General features: G+C 35.4%; 1 protein-coding gene across 3 annotated transcripts in view; it reads right to left on the reverse strand.

The window, feature by feature from the left end:
* Window positions 1-26,630, reverse strand: part of MALRD1 (MAM and LDL receptor class A domain containing 1) — a 249,923-nt gene that overhangs the window by 186,208 nt on the left and 37,085 nt on the right. For 2 of the 3 annotated variants that reach the window (XM_030503871.1, XM_030503888.1), the window contains 9 exons: window positions 24,926-25,072; window positions 21,909-22,018; window positions 16,821-16,988; window positions 15,662-15,782; window positions 14,138-14,284; window positions 5,554-5,706; window positions 5,312-5,417; window positions 3,652-4,019; window positions 1,037-1,449 (listed from right to left, as the gene is read on the reverse strand). In XM_030503871.1, coding sequence (XP_030359731.1) covers window positions 1,037-1,449; window positions 3,652-4,019; window positions 5,312-5,417; window positions 5,554-5,706; window positions 14,138-14,284; window positions 15,662-15,782; window positions 16,821-16,988; window positions 21,909-22,018; window positions 24,926-25,072 — 1,733 coding nt within the window. The remainder of the gene's footprint in view (window positions 1-1,036; window positions 1,450-3,651; window positions 4,020-5,311; window positions 5,418-5,553; window positions 5,707-14,137; window positions 14,285-15,661; window positions 15,783-16,820; window positions 16,989-21,908; window positions 22,019-24,925; window positions 25,073-26,630) is intronic. The other variant, XM_030503880.1, reaches the window with a different exon arrangement.

Consider the following 26,630-nt stretch of genomic DNA (forward strand, 5'->3'; position numbering starts at 1 on the left):
AAAAAAAAAAAAAAAAAAAACAAAACAAAAAAAAAAAAAAACAACAACCAAAAAAAAAAAAAAACAAACCCAAACCACCAAACAAAAAAACCAAAACAACCAAAAAAAAAAAACCTTGTTAGCATTATGTTGATACTTCTTTACTTTTCCACAAAGGCTTTGGCAAAAAATGAGTACTCTTCTCCCAGCTGTCTTTTCCTCCAAAGAGGATAGAACTTCTCTCCACCTAAAAATAACATTTTGCGAAATAAATGTGGGACAATCTAAAGAAAATACTGCATTGTAGCAGATTTAAGAGGAAAGCCTTTCTTTTTATAATATGTTTTGGTGGTTTTCCAAGTTAATTTTAAGACCAGTCTGCAGTCAAACGAACTAATGTCTCCCTACTCTAATAAGCCTGCAGGTTCATTAACTTGACCACAATAAACAGATCATGCATAGTGAAAGGTAAATAACATACACGGTTTTAAAAAGATGAGAAAACAAATCAAGATTTGTAACTGTAACTTACTATAATATCTTTTTCCAAATGATATTTGATCGTTGACCTAGCCTTTCACCCAAACATTTCAAACTGATATTTTTTCTGGCATTATACAATTAAATATTAACATGTAATGCTGAAAAGTAAGGCAAAGAAGAGGATATTCCGTTTAACAGTCCTTCTTTCATGAATGAATCCAAATTTTTTGCCAAGTTATTCTGTAGCAGATTCAGATAAGGTAGTTTCAGAAAATGCTTGAAAAGCAAAAATAGCATCTACTTCAAATACCACATGTTCCTGTTCAAAGTGTTAAAATCAAGTATTTTAGGGGGAAAAGTAAATTAAAAAATAAAAATACCCCTCCCCCCAAGGAAAAAAAAACCAAACCAAAACAAACAACAACCAGACATATTTAATGGAATAAAAAAAAACCACCCTAAAAATGTATTTCAAAGTAAATTTGATCAGGCAGTTAGAAATAGCTTTGGGATTGCTATTATAACAATCAGCTATATACTTGACTCGGCACTTTGCAACCTAGAAAGATCATACCTGAAATGGCTTAGAGTTGCTGATGTAGAGTGTCTGTTGGATCCATCTGTTTTCATGATTTCCAAACTTGTACCACAACAGCGATCCACCAGTATTACTCACAGTTCTCTGGAAGACTGACAGCTTGTAAACTTGCTTTCCAAACATATGATAATGAAAGCGAAAAATGCAGGTTCCATTCCCAGAAGGGTTGAAGACAGGACTGAGCAAAACTGCTTTATCTTTGAATTGGCGTGGAGCAGAGGACTCCATGTAGAGGTAGTGTCCCCACACTGTGCCTGTTGTGTGATCCTTATACGGGCCTGTATTAACTGTGGGGGTTGGACCCTGTATTCTTATCCAGTCGAAGTCATCCTCAACATCCTGCTCCCAATTGCACAGCCCATTCTCAAAGTTACACTGTAGGTCAGGGTCTGAAACATAAACAGAATAGATCGTCAAGTGAAAGCAGTATCAAAAGGTGATTGTGCTTTAATATATTTTTCTTCTTGCAAAAATGACTAATATAGAGAAAACCACATATCTTCCTGCAAAAATTCCCCTCCAAAGACTAAATATACACTTCCCTGGACCAAAAAAGAAAAAGAAATCTTTACTTAAATGTCTCCTCTTTCAATATGTATCTGGCAAACTGTACATAAAAAATTATTGAATAAACAGAACTGTAAATAAAATTTTATCATTCATATTATTAAAGTTATGTATTTTTGTAATTAAAGCATACCAAGTTCTTTAACTGAAATTTAACTGACTAAAGGAGTTAAGGAGTTAAAACTGAGGTTAATTAGATTAAATAAACTACACAATTCAGTCTTGTAGGTATGTGTAATGACTGATCTAATACATTTTTGCACAGCAGAAGTAGTCCTAAAACGGGCTGTGGTTTAGATCTTTATTATCCTCAGTAATAGTAGCATGATAGCTTTATCAATGCAAAATTCAAGAGAGGCATTTATAACACTTCATTATTATAATTTTATTTGACACCAAGGCAAAACATATTGATTAGACCAATTACTTTTAATGTAGAAAAATAAAATGTGTATCAGAGGTGGAAAACTTGCATTTCATCTTTGCATCTGCCCCTCATAAACAGTAACTGACACAATATCCTTTTTGTTAATTAAGCCATTAATTTTTGATGTTTAAAGCTGGAAGTCATATACTACTTCCTTGCTGTAGACCTCAAAATGGGTTATGAAGAAGATAGACATTTTACAAGTGGGAAAAATGAGACAGGCTGCAAAGCCTTCACTTTCTTTTAAATTCAGATCAGTGTTAAGTTGATATTCAGCAAACATCAGTGCAGCCTCATATGCCCTCAAGCATATAAGGTGTCCCCTGTTCCTCAAACTCATTGTGATTTGCATAATTTAGTTACCTCAGGACATGATAAAGCAACTGCTAGTTAATTTTATTTTATATTAATGTTGTTGAGTTCTTAAAATTGGTGAATGCATGCTTCAGGGAGAAAATCATCGGCAGCGCCTTTCAGCACTGCAAGGTGAATGTCGAAAACATGAACAACCCAGAGCTTTCCTCAGTACTTAGAAATTCTTTCTTTAAAAAGCGATAGTTATGCCCAGCATGGCTAATATCTTCTAGTACAGATATTTTAAGTTTTCTAGGTAGAAAAGGCATAGGCCATAAAAAGAGATAGGACATACACTCCTCTTAGTCCATATACATCTTCCGCTGTATTACCATCAGTCGAATCAAAGACAAAATCATCTGGCATACTGCAAATCCTTTCTTTTAACTTGTAATGCACTTGTATGTTTGTCATGGTTTAACCCCAGCTGGCCCCCTCAGCCCCTCAGGTGGGATGGGGAGAAGAATAACAGCAGAAATAATGACAACAATAACACTGATACTAAAAATGATAATAATAGGGAACAAAAAAAAAAAAAAAATAAAAGGAGAAATAAAATTTCAGAAAATGCAAGTCATGCACAGTACAATTCCTTACCACCTGCAGACTGATACCCAGCCCGCCCCTGAGCAGCAATGGGGGCTCCCAGCCAACTCCCCTCAGTTTATACACTAAACATGACATGCTGTGGTATGGTATCCCTTTGGATAGTTAGGGTCAGCTGTCCTGGTTCTGCTCCCTGCTGGCTTCTTGTGCCCCTCCTCACTGACAGAGCATAAGACTGAAAAGTCCTTGATCAGGGTAAGCACTACTTAGCGAAAACTAAAACATAGGTGTGGTACCAGCATTGTTTTCAGACTAAAGCCAAAACACAGCACTGCACCAGCTACTAGGAAGAAAATTAACTTTATCCCAGCCTGATAGATAAAATTAACTCTATCCCAGCCAGATAGAAAACTGAGATAGTGTTTTACAAAAGTTAAAGAAATATGACTAGTTTGGATAAAGGAGATTGAATTGCATTTATCCTCAGTTGTAACACCTCATATACATTTAAGTAAAAAAAAAAAAAAAAAAAGAAAAATTCATTCTTTTTCATCAATACCTATATTCAGTTGAATCACCACCGGCTGTGACATTGATAGGCTGTAACTTTTGTACAATATGTTTTTTTACTTCAGGGATGAATTTGACAAGTAAAATTTGGTTTGATATAAAGCAAGCAGTAACGGATATTACTTACTACAGTTGTCTTCATCTGATCCATCTCCACAGTTATCCACAAGATCACAGACCAATAAACTGTCAATACATGCTTTTGTGTCTCTGCACCAGAAATGATTAGGACCTTCACAACTTAATGCTGGAGGCGGAAGAGCACAGTTTTCAAATGTAATATCATCAATTGCTGAGACACCGTCATAAAAACCCAGGCTGATTTTATTAAGTGAGAATTGGAAAGGATGTGGAAGACGTCCAAGCTGAATGACTGCCTTCAACCATTGATCTCCCTCATTGTAATATGCCCTCCAAAGGACAGTAGGCTGTTTCAGCCCATCCACAAGCAATCGCATCTCTGTTGCCCCAACTGACTGCGCATAATTGTAATACCTAAAATGATTATAAAAAAAAAAAAAGTTAAGGGTGAATAATGATGAGACTGGATCACATCATGTGTAATAGCCAGTATTATTTTTTGTTATAGCTCTGTGAAACATGGGAAGTCCAAAGTGCCTATTTTCTAGCTTCATGTAATTCAATCTAGCTACATGTAATTCAATCCACTTTCTGCATGATGGTAGCATAGGCTGCTGTATCAGTCTAAGGCTCATTTCAAGAACTGAAGATCATGAGAGAAGAAGCATGCTTCGTTAAAACCCATAACTGAAGAGACATTTGCTTTCATATTAAGCAACGAACACTGCTCACTCATATGCATATGTTTTATAAATTTAATTCAACACATAATTGAAAAGTTTCAAGAAGGAAGAACAGAACACTTACTGAATGCAAAAGTACACATTCTACCTGTGTTATTGTTGACATGTTTTATTTTACAGCATTTCTGGAGCATCCCAAAGCATTAAAAAAAATCATAAATACTTGGGTGAGCAATTGTACAACAAAACTGAGAACAGAACCAGGAACAGAACCAACAAATTGTAATTTCCAGACCTATACTCCAAGTATTGAGTCTTTGATAAAAAGGCATTTCCTCTTCCTATGGCAAATGTATTTGACATTAGTGAGAAAAACTAATGACATCAAAGTCAGGCCAAACATTTATTTAAAGAGTAGAACTACTTTTGACCTTAGTAAATGAATCATCATCACTTTTTCTGTCCCTCTTTGACAAGATTGCACGAAGACTGAAACAAGACAGTAACTGAAAGTTGATAGTTTTGTGTTTTGTTTAGTTTTGTCTTTTTTTTTTTCTTCCCCTCTGTGTATATAAAGAAAAGATTAGAAGCAAAGCACAAATTCTGGCACTAGAGCTTTTGCTTAAAGATGATACAACCTAATTTTGGATGCTGTAGGTAAATCAAGGAGCTACTAGATTTTTTGATGGTTTTGTTTTCTTGAACAAAATTCCACAATGTTTTCCAATCTTCTCAAGTAGAAACATTAGCAATTTTCTGGTATTTTTCTCTGCGTGTGTAGACACAATCCTTTAATATAATTTTACTCAAAGCCTGACAACAGAGTCATCCCATGTTTCAGTTCTGTTCTCCAACTGTTTCAGCTTATTTCTGCACGTTCTCAGTGGAGTCTATATGATTAAAGAATAAAAAGAAATAAATACTGCAGAGGAAGGTGCATCTACCGCAAACTATAACCTCAGTTTCAGTCCAAGAGAAGCAATATGAGATGATCCATAATTTTAAATCTAAATTATTTCATACCAAAAGGACAACGTGCAATTTGATCCAGATTGTCTGAACTTTGGGCTTCGAAGTTGAGCTATTTGTGAAATGTTGCTGCTGTTTTTCAGAATGAACATGAAATGACCTATCAAATCAAAACAGAAAACAACTTTTCAGGCTGAAGCAAAAAAGGTGTTTCTAAAGGTTTTTAAGCATTCGTGGTCTCTGCTTAAAATCTGGTTAAAGGGCAGGTGTATCTATTCAACTTCTCTGTTTCTTACCTTCAGGTTTGTCACATGTGTGATCCCGGAGGGGAGCTTGCTTCTGAAAAGCAGGTGCAAGAGCACTACTGGAACTTCTTACCCAGTCAAAGCCATCTGCATTTGCAGTTTCAATCCAGCCACATGTCTCTTTTTCAAAGTCACATACAGCAGCTGAAATGCAGGAGACATTCTACTATATCTCTGTACACGACATTACTAAATAAGTTTTGCAGTATGAAAAGGTGATAAAATATTTCCAATATGTCACCAATGTTCTAGAAAGAAGTCTAGGAAAGAGTGTGAGAAGGCAGAGTATAGTCTCATACCAAAGATGAGGTATTTGTTTTATAACAGTTGGGTAAAACAGCAGTCCCACAGGAACAACCAAGCCCTCATTATATGCAATGTATTCAGTAAAACAAGTCCTTCCCTCTAAAGGCACTGCAGCCAAAGCACTCAGTGCAATTGAGGAGGTGCTGAAAAATAGACTTCACAATCCTCAGGTTACAGAGCAAGAGAACACAGAGCACACAAAGCTGTAACAAGCCTTCTGCAAGATCTTTTAGGGAATCAGTGTTGAAGCCAGAAATCAAATCCCTTACTTCCTTAAACTCAGCAAGTATGCTAATGATAACAAAACCCTTCCTCTAGTTATAATGAGAATTAATTAAAATATTGGGCATTACTGAGATGCTACGATATTAACTAAAACTACATAAACTACTGCAGTGAAAAAGATTTGGAAAACATTCAGCTGCATTCTTCAATTCTTCATTTAACTGAGCAGTGATATTTTAAAAAAATGTGTATAATACACAGTACCGAAAGGAGTGTCATGCATAAATGAATGCAAGTTAAAAAATATTTATTATATTAAAATGAACATATGTTTTTTCTCTTCCACTCTTAAAAAAATTAATCAAAATCCTCATTAAATCCCAAAATGATATTATGAGTCCCACAATCATACAGGCTTTTAATGGAAAATGTTAAGAAATTATTTCAAGATTTTTTTAAAACAATAATTAATTATATACATAGAATAAATAAAATACTCAGACATGGCTGTCAGAATTCTAACATTATTTTATAACACCACAATTTCCAGTGACCATATCACTATAGGATAGGAAATGCACATTTCAGTATGAAATTTGAAATCTCTTGAAGAATAGGATTATATAAATGTTTATTTATGGAAGATATGGAAGTCTCTTGGATTTTTTTTTTTTCCTCCTTAAAGAACTGTGTCACATTAAGTCATACATAATTTGTTAGAAAGAATAAAAAAATATTAACCAGACATATTAGTATTGTTGGTTAGGGCTCCTAAAAAGACAAGATTCTATGCACAGAAATCTTCAGTTATTAATGCTGTTTCAAAAAAATCATTTCACAAATCATAGAATCATAGAATAGTTAGGGTTGGAAAGGACCTTAAAATCATCTAGTTCCAACTCCCTTGCCATGGGCAGGGACACCTCGCACTAAACCATGACGCCCAAGGCTCTGTCCAACCTGGCCTTGATGTGGAAGATCAAATAACATTTAAGAGATCAAAGAAAATATGGTTTGCTACACATATGGTGCATGTCAGAAATGTCAATGTTAAAATTATGTAGATATATTTTGACAAAAAAATGGAAGGAAGGATTTTTTAATCGAATTTTTGATAGAATAAAATGAAGACAGGAATATTTGCAAATATTCAAGGACCTAGGAATGATGGAAATGATTGAAAAATTCACTGACAGAACATAATGATAAGGGAACATGAAGAGCGATTTCTGATTTGCTGTTTGCTCCATTGAAGAACCTGTGCCATATTCCCAGAGGAACAGCAACAAAGAATATCACAAAACTTGGACACAGATGGTTACACCAAAAGAAGCAAATAAAGAAGATAAAACTGTGAAGTCTGAGCCCAGACTTCTTGCATCTGTAACTTAGAGACAAAAGATAAAAGAAAGGATGCACTAGACTATACATTTAACCTAAGCATGGGTATTATATTGAGATAAAATAACCCTGAAAGCTTCAACTACATCTTAAACCAACTATTTAACACCTAGACTACAAGGTGAAATGCACTTGGTTCTTGATGCTTAATAACACTTCAATTACCTAATTGTCCCATAACCACTTTCACTGGTACTTCTGTTTCAGACAGATTATACAGAAAGAAAGGCTGTTGCTTGGGTACTTTTGTAGTTTCTTTCACAGTGAACACACACAAACTAATCTGCCTTTTCTCCTAGGACTTTATTTTCTGCCTTTCTCCTGTTTCTTATTTTCTTACACGTTCTCTTTCTGCATCAAGTGGCCCTACAGACTCTGTCAACTGGTCTTCTCGTGTTTGAGGAATTTATCACTAGTTTTTAATAAGCTTTTTTTGTCATCATTACTGAATTTTGGCATTTACCACCACCAGAATTTTTCATCTTTTCCACCTTTTTCATTTTGGACATTATTTCAGCTATTTTTTTGATGCTTTTTACTTCTAACAGTATCCATGCCACCTGTATGGATATACTTTGCTGCCTCTTTCAGCATCTTTTTTAACAAGCTCACTCAATAATCACAAAGGAACCATCACCGTCACAGAAATATTATACTCACAGCATCACCCCAAAGATATACTGTGAGTATACCCTTTAAGAGTAGTTTGGTTTATTGAAAGCTGCTTTTACATCTGCAGCGGATTTAGCTTTCTCTGAGATGACTTGTTACCACAAAACTCTAGATTTCTTTCTGATTTTGGGTTCTTATGCAAAATACTTTACCCTTTTATGGTTTGAGGAACTTCACCCAAAGACCTTCACAAACCAGATGTGCAGTTTTTCTGTAAGTTGAATGATGGGTAACAAGAATTTAAGAAAAAGTCTTGATGAAAATGGTATGTAAAAGCAAATTAAGACATTAGCATTTCTTCAAGGGTGTAAGTTCGTCAATCTCTACATCCTCCAAAAATCTTTACCTGACAGCCCATGTATGTTTAAGCAAAACATACATAACATCATCATTACTAACCTACAATGTTTTCTTCTACTTTAAAGCTGTTTTAAAAGGCTCTAATATACCAAGACTTTAATATTTGTTATTAATTGGTAATTTTAAGATGAATTTAGGAACTTATAGCTACATGTCATAAAGAAAACAATGTTCAAATCTAGGAACAGAGACTAGCTAAACTTCAGACATACCTATCCTAGTGAGTTATTTTAACCCCCTTTGTACCACAAACATACCAAAAAGTGATGTATCTGTCATCGCATTTGCTAGTATAATGATGTACACACATTCAGGTTAACACTGTACCTTGTAGGTGTACTGGCCTAATTTCTACAGTAAAAAAACCTTATTACTAAGTGGTAAATTAAAACAAAAAAAAAACCCAAAACAAACAAACAAAAAACCCCCAACAAACCAAAACCAAAAAAATAAGTCACTTATTTGAAGATTGAACAAGTTTGATCTTTACAAAATCCCAGTTACAGTTCTCTCCTCCCTCACTTTCCATTCCCAAATATAATCTGTTAAAGTTTGAGGGGAGGAGGAAACTATAGAAACTACTTTCACATAAAGATTGAGAGGGAAAAATTGAATGCTAACAATTTTCATGATGCTATTCTCATCTATAGAAAATTATAGTTTGAATCCAAAAATACAGACAGATATGGTAGTCTGCTACAGATGGCTAGAGGAAAAAAAACAAACCAAAACAAAACCAACAACCAACCAACAAAAAAAACCCAAAAAACCTAAACACCCAATACAAAACAGAAACAAAAAAAAAGCCAAACCACCAAAACGAAACACTCCAGAATATTTTCTTCTGCTAATTTCTGTTAGGGAAATCCATTTCTATAGCCATAAATCTGCAACAGACCTACTTGTGATGTGAGTCGTGCATGCTTTTTAGTAACAGCAGACATGACTTGTACATAAAACAGGTGTATCTTTTGTGAAATGAGGCAGAGTTTTGCATATAAGACAGGTAAAATATATAGAGGGAAAAGAGTTTGTTGTAAATAAATCTAGTCATTTCACTGTGCACCTACAAGGTAACTGCACTACAATCTCCCATTACTAACTTAGCTGTATGACTTGCAAAGATGGAGATTTTTAAAGGGGTGAAATAAAATTCTGGGGGTGTACAGAAAACACAAATCAACCTTGCATCTAAACTAAATGTTGCCCACAAAAAAAAAGAAAAAAAAAAAAAAGAAAAAAAAACAACCAACAAAAAGCACTACTATACTGTCACATGTAATTATTACAATTTGATTTTAATAGATGATGATATGAAAATAATCTGCACTACACAACTCTGATTTTGATGGTAGTTTATTCTGTGCAGTGAGGCAGATCTGCAATCATCTAACTAAAGGCAGTTTCATAACAGCATTTTAAAGTGAAAGCATCCAAAGTCACTGGTTTATTAAATCTGATATTTTTCTGGAAATATCTCATTTCATATGATATTGTCATTTGCAAATGTCTCTCAGGTTCTAAATGGGAGTGATAACAGTGTATTAATATGGGAAATAGTCCTAATAAAAGCTTCCAGAATAATCCGATTACATTTGATTGACATTTTGTTTGGTAATAAAGTAAATCACTCCTCCATTCAAAAATGTCAATGAAATCTGAAAAAAATTACATTTCTTAAACAACAGGATAACCTGGTGATTTAGGCTGTTGGATACCCAGGTCCAGGGGAAACAAAACAACAGAAATTTATGTATTCTTTACCAATCAAGTGCTTGGCTTTCTATGTCCTTCAGAATGGTCCTTCCATACAGCTGCAGGGGAAAGTTGCTAGTTTTATTGAACTAAACAAAAATAAGATCTGATGGTCATTATTCAGGCCATCTTGTAATTTACCCTGTGTTCTCTGCCACTGAAGCTCATGCAATGTTTGTTGTCACAGTGGATAACCTGTATACTAAAGTATACAGGAGTAACTATAAAAAGAGATATACTTTTTGCACAAAATTTTAATAGAGGTTTGAAGAGGGAACTAGAAAAGTTAGATTCATGACTTCTGAGTTCTATAGAAATTCTGAAAGTGTGTGTGGTCTCTGTCAGAAAAATGCCCTTGCTCTTTTCCCAATCTGATCTTATTCCCTATTTCATCATCATCCTACATAGGCTGGAAAAGTGAGCATTTAGACTGCACCAGCTATCGGGTGTAGACCTATATACTACACATTCATATTCCAGAGCATAAACACACAATGGGACAGGAATGTTAGGTCACTGCTGTAAATCTGCAGCTTGAAAAAGGCAATTACTCTTCTCTTCTGCTTTAATGCATGGAAGCTACATATAATAGTTTATAGCCATAAGAAATTCTTCAGCTGTAGAAGAAAAGCTGTGAGCTTCTAGCAGCACTCAAGAGAGAACATTTAATAGGTTTTTTTTTATTATTCTTGGGGTTTTTTTTTTTGGTTGGTATTTTTGGGGGTTTTGTTTGGAGGGGGGTGTTTGGGGTTTTTATTTTTTGTTTTGGTGTTGGTTTTTTTGGGTGTTTTGTTGTTTGGGTTTGGTTTTTTTTTTAATACTTTTCTCAACTAAACTGAATAAATTTGAATTATTTTTTTCAATACAGGACATGACTCAAGGATTGATGCTGTGAGATGAGAAAATTACATGGAGATCTTGCTTGTTCATTGATCTTGGTGGACCCTAAGATCTAAGGAAATCATCTTGCTGGAATTTAAGATAAAACAACTGAAATTAAAAATATTCCAAAATATACTTTAAGCTTATGTAATATCCTTGCCTGGTTCTCATACCAAGAGGTAAAACTTACGTTAAAGCAGCACATAATCACCAGCAGATGGAACATCATGGGAAAAAAATGTTAATATTCATTAAAAGAACAACGTAGTTGTAGGTGGTGAAGTCAACAAAACATCCATGCTTAGCCAAACTAAGAAATTAGGAAAAGTGACTGAGAAAATGAAATGCTTGCATCCAATTGCAAGGATATACACAACAAAATGTAGAAAGCGGTAGTGTACTACATGAAGATAGTGAAATACCATTTGAGAAATATTATAAGAGCTATTCTAGTGCTGTATACTACCAGACTAACATGCTGAAAGAGAAATACTTGCAGAGACATTTGTGTACCTACATTCTGCTTCCTACATTACAAGCTGCAGTGGTAGCACACACTGAGCCAACTCCATAATACAACGATATATAACTAAGCAATATATTCAGAGCAAAGATCACCATAAATATAACGGTCCCACTGCTTAACCTTTAGCATGGCATTGTTAATGTATCATTTGGGCAAGAAAGACTTGGGTATAATAAAGATTTCTTCGGTCATATTATTAGAGAATCAAGAAAGAGAAAATCAGTTGCTGTATAAGAAGTTTGATTAAGAATAATCTAGGAATGGTTAAACACTTCACTGGACATTTATCTTGACTTTCAAATCTAATTTTGAAATGGAAACACAGGCTGAATAGCTAAAAGGAAGGGTGTTTTGAAATATAGATGACCATATTTAAAGTGAAAATAGTAGATTTTCATTTTCTTGATTAAAAGCTACCAGTTAACTGCTATCTCAGAGCTGTGAAAACTGTGGTGTTTTATGCAACTATATCTATTTAGAATGTTTTTAATTAAACTATTGATTTGGACATGGTATTATTTGGTCAGAGAACAAAATCCCAGTACAAGATTTTGAGAAGGATAATGAGAGAGTAATTCAGACTATCATAACCCAATAACACATCGGATGCACAAACACATTTTGAAGAAAATTACAAAAAACATGAAACAAATCAAAAAACAAGTGTAATAAGGGTTTTAATATGAGTAACACCAGCAAGGAGGGAGTAAAGTAGAAAAAACTCTTCTCAGTAGCACCCAGTGAAATGAGAATTAATAGGCACTTGTTATTGTACTGTGAAGGTGATCAAACACTGGAACAGGTTGCCCTGAGAAGCTATGTAGTCTTCATCTTCAGAGATATTCAGAATCCAAATGTATAAGGTCCAGGACATTCTGGTCTACTGGACCCGACTTTGAGCAGCAGAGGTTAACTGGGTGATCTTCAGAAATTCCTTTCAAACTCAACTATTCAATCGTAACAGCAGAATTTTTTCCCCATCAATAGGAAAGATATTCTGCCTAGTGAATGTTGAATAGTTATTTCTGGGTTTAGCTAATTAAACAGTTACCTAGTAAAACAGAATGCAGTTTTCTTACTTCAAGATCTGTATATTTTGGATACAAATCTTCCTAAAACAACTAAAATACTGAACACCAGTGCTCTAGCTGAGAAAGATTGGATACTAAAACTGTAGAGAAATTGCATAAATACAAGTAGAAGCTGTAGTTATTTCTTTCATCTGCTAAAAGTCAAATAGATTTTTGTTTATCTGAGCAACATCTCTCAAATTTCCTAATAAAAGCTATAAAGTATAAGCATGAATTTTGGATTGTACTAAGACCTGTAAGGATGCTTATGCTTTGTGATATATAATACAGCACAGTCAGAAAATACTATAAGGGTCTTGTCTATAATATTTCTGTTATTTGTGGGAATGCTAGAAACCATCATGCGCTAAAGTAAAAACAAACCAACCAACCAGCACTAATTATTGCTCTTGGCAACTCCCTTTGAAAATGCATCACAACTTTTATAGCATAGTTGACAGTTCAGTGCAAAAGAGTCTCATTTTCAAAGATGGAAAGTATGACCATGATTTCTTATGCAGAGTAGGTAATTAAACAAATAGAGTTTCAGGAACTTAAATATGTAGCTTTAAAACATTTCCAAGCTCCCTTCTGACTGTATATTGGAGAGGGACTCTGAGATGCATCACCTCCCTCTTTTACATGTGTTAGTTTCCATGCACAGAAAATCCAGGTGTGTAGCCCAGACGGCAGTCACAGTATATCGGAACAGAAAATGTTGACACAGCCTAAATCATATCTATGACCATGTCTGTTCACAGACATTTTTATTCGCAATGTACAAAACATACAATTGAATGCGATTCAGTGACCACTGCACTTTTCATGTTTCCTATCTCACCGTTTCCCAAGTCTAACTGCAGGACCATCTATCTTTTAGGAGGCATCTCACACAGTGGTGCCACAGAATTTCCAAATCTGTACAAATGTAACGTATTTCCCTCACTTTTTTTTTTTTTTTTTAACATAATTTTGTATGGATGAGAGCATGTGCGTGCAAATTCTGTCCAGTTTATTTTACAATGGCTTCCTGAATTAGTTTCCAATATCTTACAGATTAAGGTTTTATTCATTATAACACCATACCTGGGTATTTAGCATCTTGAGAGTTATAAAAGAAAATACTGTATTTTAAGCAACACTTTCTACTAAATAATGAATCAAAGATCTTTTTTTCTGGTTTTAAGGCTAAGAGAGAAGTACAGAAAATTAAAGGGGGAAAAATTCAGAGTAGAATCAAAATAAAGTAACTATTTCTCAAGAGCTTTTACTTTGAACTAAATTACAACACTTATGAAGTCATGAAAGCCTGGCAAATAGGACAAACATACATAGTCACAGAAGCCTTAACAACCTAGATTTTTAAATTTTCACTTACGGCACTTGGCTTCATCATGGCTATTTGAACAGTCAGGTGTAAAATCACAAAATTTGTCAGATGAAATACATTGTCCATCCCCACATGAAAGATATCCCAGTGGACAGTAAAAAGATGAGGAATTAGCATCCGCAAATTCTGTTTGCCCTTAAAAATCAGAAAAGAAAATAGAAGTGTGTATATATATATATGTATCTCTGAAATTCAAAGTGCTTTTTATAATCTTTGAATATAGTAATGTACTCAGCATGAGGAACATAGAATCACCTTGAAATTAGGTAGATTATATCACATTGGTAAGAAACACAGCAGATAATGTCTGAGGTTCTTAAATTAGATATTATTCGTCACAACATTCAAGCTTTTGTATGAAAAATTATCAATAGCACCAAATAGCACCAAAGTTCTATGGCCTGGCTCCAGTTCAGAGGCGAGGTGCTGTCTACAGCAGCCTGCTGTTTCCCTGCAGTCAGAAGCAAGGTCTTTCACAAAAGCTTTCTGCTATAGTGGTGGCTTCTCTGCATTCACTCACAATGAAAATTCCAAGAAGCCAAATGTTTGATGTTTCACCAGTGCTAGCTTGCACCTCAATCTACACATTAGATAACACCCCAGATTTCAATGAAAGGGGAAACAAAAAGCCAAGCACTACTGCTTATACTTCAGTAGATATCGGGAAAGAGATCAAGTGAGTGGAATATCATTCAGCTTTTCACATTTTTCTCTTAACTTAGCTTTTTTAGCTACTCATATTGCTATCCAGACAGAGTTTTTTTAAAAATCACTCCCTTCTAAAAATATCTATGTTACTGATGGGTAAATAGGGCAGTTGTAGGGAAAATAATTAAAGCGAAATTAATGTTTCTTCAAATACCTAGCTACTATCAATCAGATTTTATGCAGGGATCAGAGAGGCTTTAAAGACACAGCACTGAAGTTTTCTATTATGCCTTTAAGTTTTCCAATAATAGAGACTCCATTGTTACCACTGACTCTTTATGTACCCATGCAATTTTAAAAAACGTCATTAGCAGTCAGAAGGACAAGAAGCAGCAGTCTGACAGAGACTACACTATTTTATATTTTCATCCATTGGCAGTTAAGATAACAGAGTGTTAGTATACAGATAAGTTTGGTGGACACTTACTGTATATGTTAGGTATTTGACAGTAAAGATGGGAGAATTCGCTTGCCCTAAAGATAATGCAGTGGAATTTATTCTTCAGTGGAAGTTACAAGATGCTTCGCTTCAGTCTCTGCATCCAAGTGTGAATGTGGGCAACTACTATGTAGTAAGTGGTATCTGGAAATTCCTACCACTGCTCACATCTCAGAACTAGTGCAAACTACTTAAGGAAGACTCTCATCTCATGTTACACACTAGCTGTTATTAGAGATTACAGCATATGGACTTTTCCCTCAGATTATGCCCTACTTTCTTAAAGGTATCTCAAAGTTGTCAGTCAAATCACAGTTATACGTAACAGACATTGAGGAAAATGTGTTGAAAAGCACAGGACTTGCCTTTACTTTTTTGGCTGACACCTGGAAGTGATTTATTCACAACTCTGCATTCCTCTGTTATACTGATGTCATCAACAGCAACAGTAGCATTTGTTGTTAGAATAGTAGCTCGTAAAATAATCTGTAAAGACAAATAAATAAGCTCACTAAAGGTGACATGATAAAAGACACGTATATATATGTATTTCTTTCTAATTAATGACATCTGTATGGGCACTAAATACCACCTACAACCAACTCTGAATACCAGCCAGCAAAAACTGCAATTGAGATTTGATCAAAGTCAGAAATTTACTCCTCAATTGTCACATCCACAACTACCTTTCCTTATGGAAAGTTATGCAACCCAGATGACCTTACTTCAATATAAACTAGTAAAAGTCATCATTACTTGAATGAATTGCTGCCTGCTGGAAACATTAAAAGTTTTAAAAGTACATCTTTAAAATGAGCTATTAAGGTTTACGAAATATGATGGTTTACAACTCTGACGGTTTTTGTCTATGCTATGCCAGCTGAAGCCAACAACATGTGGTACAGTAAATGTAGGGATTGTATGGAGGTATTTATAAATAAAAATAAATATTTAGGAGACCATAAAAGGAAGTAATTTTCAGTCCAAATTTACCAATAATGAGAATTTAGTGCCCTTTCTTTTGGAGGAGACAAAATTAAGATACTAAACCTGGATTTTTATTTTCTGAATCCTTATAATTGAGTTGCTGATTTCCCTAACAGTTCCTTTCTAAGTTTTAGTAAAGTGCAGCAGCCTCTAAAAATTAACTTGAATTTGAAAGCTGCTAATTGTTTCTGTGATCAATGCTGCAAACTGAAGTATCTGTGGTTCTCCTTCCTTTAGACAATGTAATTAGACCCTCACTCTGATCAGCACTTTTTATATCAAGTTCGTTTTTTAAACGTTACTACACTACTGCTACATGACTTTTATTACAGAAAGGTGATTCTAACACATACAATGCCAAAACAACACTGATGATCTTTAATAGCTACGTCTATTGAAAGATCTGAATAGAATCTTTTTATATGAGCATTAAAGAGTAGAAATTTTCTTTTTATATTTCAGTATAAAAGTAAATTAATTCAAAAGGCCAAATTAGAGTAACTTTTTGGAAACAATGTAAACGTAAGTTCTAATTACCTGAAAAGGTAAGTACTCAGCTGCGTTTTCTACAGGTATATTCACTTTTTTCCACTGCATCTCAGGCAATCCTGAAATGTCATGCAATTTTTCCAAACTTCCGTCCATTGCAGTTCTCTTAAAGACAGAAAGCTGGGAATCCTGAGATAACCAGTACCAAAATCTCACCTGTTTAAAGAGTTTTTAATTAAACGTTTTAAAAACTACATAACTGCAATAAATTCAGTACTGACTCAAATATGTACCTTATAACAAGGAATAACATAACAGGTCTAAACACAGCCTTGGCATAAAGATGTATCAAACTCTGGCATGTCGAGGAGCAGTAATGTCTAAAGATAAAACCATAATTAAAAGTAAAACTTATTTTTAAAACTTACTTTTAACTTACATCTATCAACTGATGCAGACTGACTGATATGACTTCCCCTAACCCTTTTTAGCTTAGTAAGGACTTAGAATCCTCTCAAAAAATTATTTTTCTTCGCAAATGCTGAATACAGGAAAGATTCATATGTATGTTAATCTGAGAACTGCAACAGTTGAGATATTTACATGGAAAAAAAAATTTATTTTCTATTTCCAAATTCAACACAAATGGAAATTATCTTAAGACAGATGCTTAAAAAAATCTATTGAACTCCTGAAACAAGTGGATTGACCAATATATAAGAAGAAAAAACAACTGTAGGTGGACGAGGCTGCAAAAAACTGCTTGCCAAGCAGAGAAGATCAGAAAACAGGAAGAATCTCAGTTCACTATGCCTCCTCTGCAATACAGAATAATGCCCCCCTTTTTTTTTCTTTTTAAATAAAACCCAGACAAAAATTCAATCGAGAACTGCAGTGAAGGAATAAGATTTTCAAACTGACTTTTTTTTCCTTCTTTTTCCCTGAGTCCTTGCTGCTTCTTTGCATAGTGAAAGGCTAGAATTTATTCAACTGCAGACTCTTTACTTCTCCGCAAGAGCCTTGATAATACTTGAATGTTTGTGAAGGTAAAACAAGAGCTGTAAAAATAGCTCTTCCCATCTTCATATGATACCATGAATCTTGGATAATCACACTACAGAGAGAAAGTTTCCTTGTATTTTTTTGTGTTATACCAACTTTCAAACAGATTTAAAGAATATAGACCATTTTTGGCTAATAACCACATGAAACATATGTGGGTTTGCTTTGTTTTGTTTTTGCAAGACAGTAGCAAATATGAGAAAACCCATCTTTAGCCTCAGGACAAACACAGATGCTTCTGATAGTCAGCTTTCTGTTAAACCTGAGAAAAAGTCTTTTATTTGAGCAAAAGCTCAACAGCTGACACAGTAGGCTGCACAGGTTGTGGAAGAGCATTGTACTAGGGACTGTAAAAGGCAAAACAATCTTAGGGTAGTGGTGTAATTTTTACTTAATTTACTGTGAATTAATGAAAATTTCTAATCGCTGGTTGGACTACTGAGAAAAAAGACAAGATGAAACAAACACTTCAGCACAAACTTGATTCCTCCCCCTTCCCCGAGCCAGTTTAAGTCAAGCATTTAGCCTGCCCCCCTCCTAGTTTTAATTTCCCCTCATTTTTGCTGCAGGTTACACTCACTCTGGCCCAATTCCTTTGGTGAGGCAAGAGGGGAAACAGGAGTTTGGGCATATGACTAACGGTTTCTTTCTCATACTCCCTATGCATTCTGCTCCTCTGCTCATTGCTTCTTACATTCTTACTCTTCTTCCCCTGCTTCAGCTCAGTCCCTCTGGTTGTCCCATCCCCAGGACGTGTAGCCCTCAGCCACAGTCGCTTGGGGGAATCACTGTCACTTAGTCCCAGTGTGGGTGACCCACAGCTTCAGTCCTCTCAGAGCCATACCTCCTCAGCATGGGCCAGCTTCTTCTGCAGGTACATCTCCAGATGTGTCCCTAACAATATCCTCTTCTGCACTTCCTCTCCTTATTTGTCCCCAAGAGATTTTTTTTCCTTTTTCATTTTTCTAAGGGAAATAGTAGTTTAAGAGTAACCAGAGTCTGAGAGGAGTCTTTTCTTCAATAAATTATCACATGAATTTGAGAACTCCTTTACATTCAAATAATTTACTAGTAATCTGAAAATCATCTTGCATGTGGATTCACTACCTTTCATTTCTGTCCCTGAATTTAATCCATAGAATTGGCAAATACACCAAAGACACAACATCTGGTGCGTATGAAGGAAGAGTTTCTTTTTGCTTGAATTACATAGTACAAGGTGGATCAGCGGTTAGGAAATGTTCTTGTTACACTATTCCTTTTTAATATCTTCTGGCTTCACGGTTGGTGGAGTTGGTTTCTTGATTTCCCCTAGCGTATTCTCATGAGTGGGAAAAAAAAAATAAACGTATTATATAAACTTAGTAATAATTTTAAATACTTTCATGTAACTTTTTCACCACCAGAAAGCTTAAAGAATACAAAGCAGCAGGTATATCCTTTTCAAAATGAGCTATTTGAAGAACTGTACCCTAAAGAATCTACATGTAAGCTTATGTTTATCAATCAGCTTTTCAAACAAATCTGTGCTTTTTATTTCATAAGAAATTAAGTTACCCTCCTTCTCTACGTCTACATCTTCTACTTTACAATGACTACGGTATCCATTAAAGAGCCATAAACAGACAGCTAGGGCTAAAATTTGCTCCTACAACTCTAGTACTTTGAGCTAAATAAAGATAATTCTTGGCTGATATCTACAGACTGACTCAGGTACAAGAAGATGCAGAAAGAAGTTACTTTAAAGTTTCAACTAGCCAACAAGACATAATATAAAATGGTTATCCCTAAACTCAAATTTTCTTTTCCCTTTTTTTTTTTTTAAACAACTGAAGCCAAAGAACTTGTAAAGCTATTAATAAACATACATCTCTTTATGTAGATCCTTTTATTCTCTCAGCGGGACATCCAACAGAGGGCAACATCTCACATTTATATGCAGAGAGAATAACACACCAGTACACATCCTAATAAGCAACCCCTACTCCTTGCTCTTTCCCAGAAATAAAAGCCTGCAGGAAAAATATGGCAGAAAGCCAGGCTTCCACTCTTCAAAAACACTCTCTTTTCAGATATATATGACTGGCTAAGAACTTGCTCTAGTTTTTGTTGAATCTGGGAATTTTAAATATATTCAGTACGTGCATGCTCAAAATTAAAAATGGTTTCTTCTCTGACTTTGAACTAGAGAAACACATGTGCATGCCTGCTGCATTTGTATTTATTTTGAATGCAGACCAAACTCTGCAATAGATTTAACCAGAATGATTCACCGATTCACATACCAACTGTGCCCCATTCACCTTAAGGGGTTCTAGGATAAATTAATCTGAACCTGAAATGTACTTATCTACTCAGTATCAAAGTCTACAAAAGAGATATGAAACCATGTGAACAAAAGTACTGTGTGTACAAGGCTGTTGGTGTCCCAGGCATAAGGCAGCATGCAGGGCTCCGATGGGATGCTGTGAGGCCTTCTGTGCTCCCTACAGCAGCATTCTGCTTGATTTCATTTTGCATCTATTTCATTTCTGATTCTTTACAACACTAAGAAGCCATGTGAAGATTAAGAACTGAGAGAATGTGTTAAACAGCAAGAAGCTGTTCTTAAATTGTTCAAGAGACTTCTACTCCTCAGTTGCAAGTAACACCTGTTTAACTGAGATCCAGTGACAAACTGATGTGCATAGTCTAAGTCAAGTGCAGTTTCAAGTAAAACAAGTTTACCTAAGCCAACACTTGGGTCATGTCCCTTACGCTAGAAAAAAGCCTAAAAAGCCTAGGTCCTGCTGGAATATAATTCTGCGATTTGTTGGGCCTTCTAAGTGAAGCTCCTCCACACACTTTTTGTTTTGAAATAATTTTTCTAACTGACATTACTGTTTCTGTTCTATATTAAGTCTGAAAAATTAAGCAACCAATCTAAATTTGGGGTGGTTTTGTATTTTTCTGAAGCCTCTCTTTGCTAATGAACATAGGATTATTTTGACAAGTTTGCCCTATCGTTCCATTTTCTCCTCTGTGATTTCTGAAATCAGAAGACATTATGCAGTAGCAGAAAAAACCTCAGAACTACACAACTTAGCTTCTCCCCGGTATGATATAAGCTTTGAAAAGTTATGGAATGGAAAACAAAAAAAAAGCCTCCAAAATAAAGAGAAAAACCTTTACAAGACTCTGCAGCATCTATTCACTTTATTTGGTGCTAAAGGATGAACAAAATTAGGGAATTTCTGAAAAGTTAGGAATGTTTTCTCGTATTTCTTTAGTAAAATAACTATATGTATTTAAAATCTTTCTTCAAGTTCTGTTTTAGATATACATATTTTGTTGAAAATTCCAACATTCTATTTATATAGTTGTATTTTCATTTTTCACCCAACACTTTTCTATTTTTTAGCTCTCCTGACCTATTTTTTCCAAGTAGCATTCTAGTTTTTCAGATCAACCACACCATCAGGGGTGGTTGTGTTCACATTCCTCTGCAGAGCCACAAGACATTTGACAAGAAAAGCAGTTCAAGGTAAACTCTCAAGTACTGCACTGATCAGTTTAAAAAGCATCAAACCATCAATTAAAATTTAGTATACGTCTGAAGCATGGTAGCTAGTTCTCTTCAGTCACACCAACGTAGTTAATGTCTATAGCAACTCCAAACCACAGGTCTTCTGTTATGGGACATTGGATGTGTGTTTCCTGCCTATGGACAACAGAGTGACTTTTTATCAGCTTTTGCTCAAAAGGCATCCTACTTTGACTGTGAATTGATATGGCCCCTGTTGTCCAGCTAGGTTTGGCACAGCATACAAAAAACCTGAAGCATAGCCTTCACTATGAGTCACCTGGTAGATGCTTTAGAAAGAATAATAATCAGATATAAAATTTTGGCAGCAAAGCAGTGAAACTCCTGCTGCATCTCTCTCCTCCAAAAGAATTAATCTGTAATGCCTTCTACTGATATTGAAATGGAGCCAGTTTTTTCAGCAGCAACAGTTATAGCATGAAGATAGCACATCTGCACACCAGGTAAGTGATAGCTTACAAAGGTGGGGACAGTTAATGTCAAACTGTTACCTGACAACAGGAAAGCCCAGGGGACCGCTTGGCAAGGAAAGGGCTTCCCAGATGAGACATGGCCATCTTTGTGTTCATCTGATATGATCCACTGAAGTAAATGAATGCTCCTGCAAACAAAAGTCAAAGAAATATGAGAAATATGCAATGCTCCCATGGCAAATAGTTACCTCAGAGAGGTAACTATGTGCTCCGTGACGCACATAAAGCTTACTAATAAATGTAAACAAGCTTTGCCATCAGTTCAGTCTCTGTGAATAATAAGGAGGGTCTTGTAACGGACTGCAACAAACAGCACCTATGTAGGCAAAGACAAAATAGAATTGCTAAACACTCCTGCCTCTTTCCTCTACAGGAAAATTAACATCACTGAGCCCAAAGATGAGGAAAGAGAGAGAAGGAATAAAAGGTATGTGGGCAGTCATTGCTAAGGCTACTGTGTAATAGTGCCTGCAAGCACTTAAACTGGAGGAAGTAAATACAGAGCCCTGCAAAGGGAGTTCAGATGTTGCTTCTGTGAGGGCTTTACTTTGCAGGCCCACTAGGTGTATTGTTTCACTTATCTGCTTCAGGAAAAAAACCTTCGTCCTCCAAACATTACAATTATTTCCCATCACCTTCACATGGTGCCTGTCTGCTTTTTGCACAGGCTGGCAAGAGCAAAGGGACTGCAGGAGCTGCAACACCAAGAACCCTGGAGATCAAACAGCATAGACCTTAGCTGGCATCCCTAAAGGACACATTTTAATTGGCTTAAATAATGTTTCAAACAGAATTTAGAACAAAAATTCATTTCCTTTAGGGTGCAGTATTCACTCTCACTGTAGCCTAGCCAGTTTTAAGCATGATAACAATGTTGTAGACCATGGGACCCAATGGAATAAGCTATATTTTTTCATGGGGTCCACAGACTTCACATTGTTGTCTGTGCTAGTGGGGATGAAAGCTTAATTAAAGATCTAATCTGAACTCTGGCAAACGAACTGCATTTGGATTTCAACTACAACAGATGTGCTCCAGACAAAGGTGGGGAAGGATAAACATCTTCAAGGGGCCCTAAAGCAGCATATTTTGAATGCCGTCAGTGCTGCCTTCGCTGAATACTGAGACTTTTTCATGAAAGTCTGTGCATAACAACACTAAAGGCTCAGTCTTGTTTGTGCATTGATATTACACATATTGCCTTACGTCTTGGAAAATCAACTATTATGTTGCCACAGTCATACTCTTTAGCCATCTATTTCCCATGGATACATAATGGGGCAGAGAGTTAGGTCCAACCCCACATGAATACATCGCATCTCTTTAGCAAGACTGGCACAAAGAGGTGGCCATCACAGCTCCTCGTACAAACAGGCGTGCTGCGCTCCACAGCATGAGGGAAGCTCCCCTCATTGGAATGCAAGGGTACTTCAAAGGATCCTCTTGTAATTTGCAGCTGAGGCTCTACAGTAGCCTTGTTAAGATACTCATTAATCAAAATTTGCTGCTGCCCTCCCCAGTTAAGAGGAGAGATGAATACTCTGTGATACTAAAAGCAACTGTTGCAACCTGAAAGACCTTGATTTACTATTGGCAAAAACTTGCTCAGATTCTGGAAGACTAATTCTAAATGTGGCTGTAACTAGTCACAGTGATGGATGGGTACAAAACCACCTCAGAAAGACCTTTGCACTAGCTTGTATGTGCTTGAGAGGCGCTGCATGGGAACTTAGAGACCTGCTTGAGGCTTCAAGCTACAGCAACCTATGAAGGTGTGAACCTAATTTGTAATGATTCAGGTATCAAAGCAGTTTAAGTGCAGCAGCACATTGCTCCATATGGGCTAATTTAACATGCTGATGGGCTGCAGAGCAGATGTTTCTATCAGCAGCCTTCATTATGACCACATTACACCTCAGATCTCACCAACACCTAGAATAACCCACATGGGAAAGACACAAGCACATCAGTGCCCACCAGAGATATTGGAGTTTGGCAGCTGTGACACAGTAATGTTTGCAGACAATACAGTAGTTCAGATCCAGTGCCACTCTACGGAGCCAATAAAAATCAAGGAGCTGCTGAGAAAGTAAATAGCAATTTTGGTGCACTTCATCACTTTGGGGGCAATGGAAAAAAGGCACATGATTGTTCAGTTAGGGTTATTATACAGCATGAACACACATGCCCACACCCCACTGGGATTTACTCTGGTGAATTTTAATCCTGGAATTTCTCTACCTTTGAATGCTGTAGGTAGACTACTTCATATTTCATGTTGCTTTAACATGAACATGGGAGAGAAGTGTGAAGGTTTGGCTGTAAGATACTATAGATTGTTAAAAAAAAGATTTTAAAGTAATCTAATCTCCACTGGAAGCAGTATAACAGATACGTTTTAATAAAACCAAAGTCACAGAATATTTACCAATATTACTTGGCAATGAAAAACATGCTAGGCAGTTTTAGTTTTATGCACTGTGCTGTAATAGCATTTTCATTTTGGAAAAATACTTAAAACCAGCCCTCTACTGGAATAGACTTTTTCCAGCTGAATGCATTGTATGGGAACTATGGGCTGAAGGAAGAGCAACAGTTCAAAGCATATTACACTCACTCTATTTTTCCCCAAACAAAACTGATCAACTTACCTGCATTCTACAAAAAGCTACAGTGATATTTTGTCCAAATTATGTTTTCAAGAATGGTCCCTGTGTGAATGTTGGTTACAAAGCTTCTTATGATATGCATGAACAAATTTAACTAGGCCAGTTCAAAGGTCAGCATCCAAAAAAAATGAAGGCTGCATCAAGTCTCATACCTCATTGATTGTCCCAGTAGAAAGTGAAGGTTACAATGACATAGTAACCAAATCACACCTAAGAAAGAGCATCCTAAAAGACTAGCTTTCTGTAACATTATTTATGTTATATACTTACTGTGTAGCATCCATTTCAAATCAGTTTTTATTGTTAGACTGTTACCATTTACAAGTAGAAATATTCAACATATGAGGAAAATAAAAGAGATCTCACCACATCCAGTATTAGTTGTACAGTCTCTGCCAGGAAGTCTCCTGTCAAGGGGAGCCTGTTCTTTCATTATGTTCCAATCTGCATCACCTATGCTTAGTGGCTTCCATCCACAGAGGTCAGTCTCAAAATCACATATAGTGTAATTAGCTGTTTTGAGAACAACAACATAACATTCAGCTCAATTTGATACAACAGTTAAATGCCACAACTATAACTATTTTGTATTTGTACGTATAAAGAGTCTTAAAGAAGCATTAATATGCTTCACTGAAATCCATATTTTTTCAGATAGAAAAAAAATTCTAGAATATTAATAAAAGTTCAGGCAGTTCCCTTCCTAAACTCAGAACCGCAAAGGAAACCACCTATAAGAGAATAAAGTATATCATATGAAATATGAGACCTGTACATATGTTGCTGATAGATTATGAAAATAATATTGTGTATTTGTAAAAGATGAATTCTATGGGAACGTTAATTATGCATGTGTGGAAAAAAAGATCAAATTTATTTAGTGCTTTAAATACACTGAAAGTAAAGATTAATTATAGCTTCCTCTTAATTTATTTTTGAAAATGAGATTTAAATTTATGAATTATTTAGGCCTCCCAGAAATTTTTATTGCAAAGTAAAAGACCATTTTCTCAGTTTATATGGATTAGACCATTTTAAACTGTATAATAATCTCACACACTCTTTCATTTCTAGAGCACAATTAATAATTTCAATAAGAAAATAGTATAATCTGAGAGTTTTCTTTCCTAGAACAGCTTTACAAAGTGCTATGTTTAACTCTTTGGGTCACTTAATACAACTGTAGACATCACTTTTGAACCTGTCACTTTCCAGACTTCGTGGCATATTTATCTTATATCAACCTCAGACACGATTATACATATTACTCCGATTTTCAGGTTGTACAAAACCACAATGAAATACACTTTGGTTAAAGCACTATGGCGTAAAGTTCCACAATAAAGGTCCTCCTGGTATAAAAAGGTTATGTGAGCAGTTAAATCTTAAGGAACAAATTAAATCAAAAATATCAGTATCTTTTATCTGGATTCATTATATATATTTAAATTCAATGAAGCATGCTTTCCTGTTTAGTGCAGTATATTAGTTAAACACGAAACTTGGTTAACTTATTTAATTACAAAATTCTCATGCTTTCTACAAGATGCCTTGTTAATTACACTTCAATTCCTAACACGTTAAGGTAGAGAATGCAAATTAATATCCAAGACTAAGCTGTTTTGTTGTATAGTAATTAATACTATGCCTAGGCATTGTTCTTTCCTTACTAAACAGCATTGAGAGAACCAATGCGACACGTAAAAGCGAACATTCTTTGCTTAAACATCGCTTTCCTCCGGCCTCCCTAAAACCTGCAAAAGGTCTTCTGTGAAGAAGCTGACTGCAGTGGCTGCATATTAATGTCCAAAAAGACATCACTAAATAACCATGTAGACACAAAGAACTTACTCTGTTGTATACTAAGCAACCAAAACCCTGTTCCTGGATGGAAGCTGCCAGACCAAATTTAAAACAATAGTTTAAATATGAAAGAAAAGTCAAGATGGCACTAATTAATCTTTTACAACTCAGTAAGGTATTTAGCACAGTAACTAAAAAAAAAGATAAAATTCTATTTTAACTAGAAAATAATAATTACTGGTTTACTTCGGACCATGAAAAAAGTTGT

This window comes from Strigops habroptila, chromosome 1, assembly GCF_004027225.2.
Source record: "Strigops habroptila isolate Jane chromosome 1, bStrHab1.2.pri, whole genome shotgun sequence".
NCBI lineage: Eukaryota > Metazoa > Chordata > Aves > Psittaciformes > Psittacidae > Strigops > Strigops habroptila.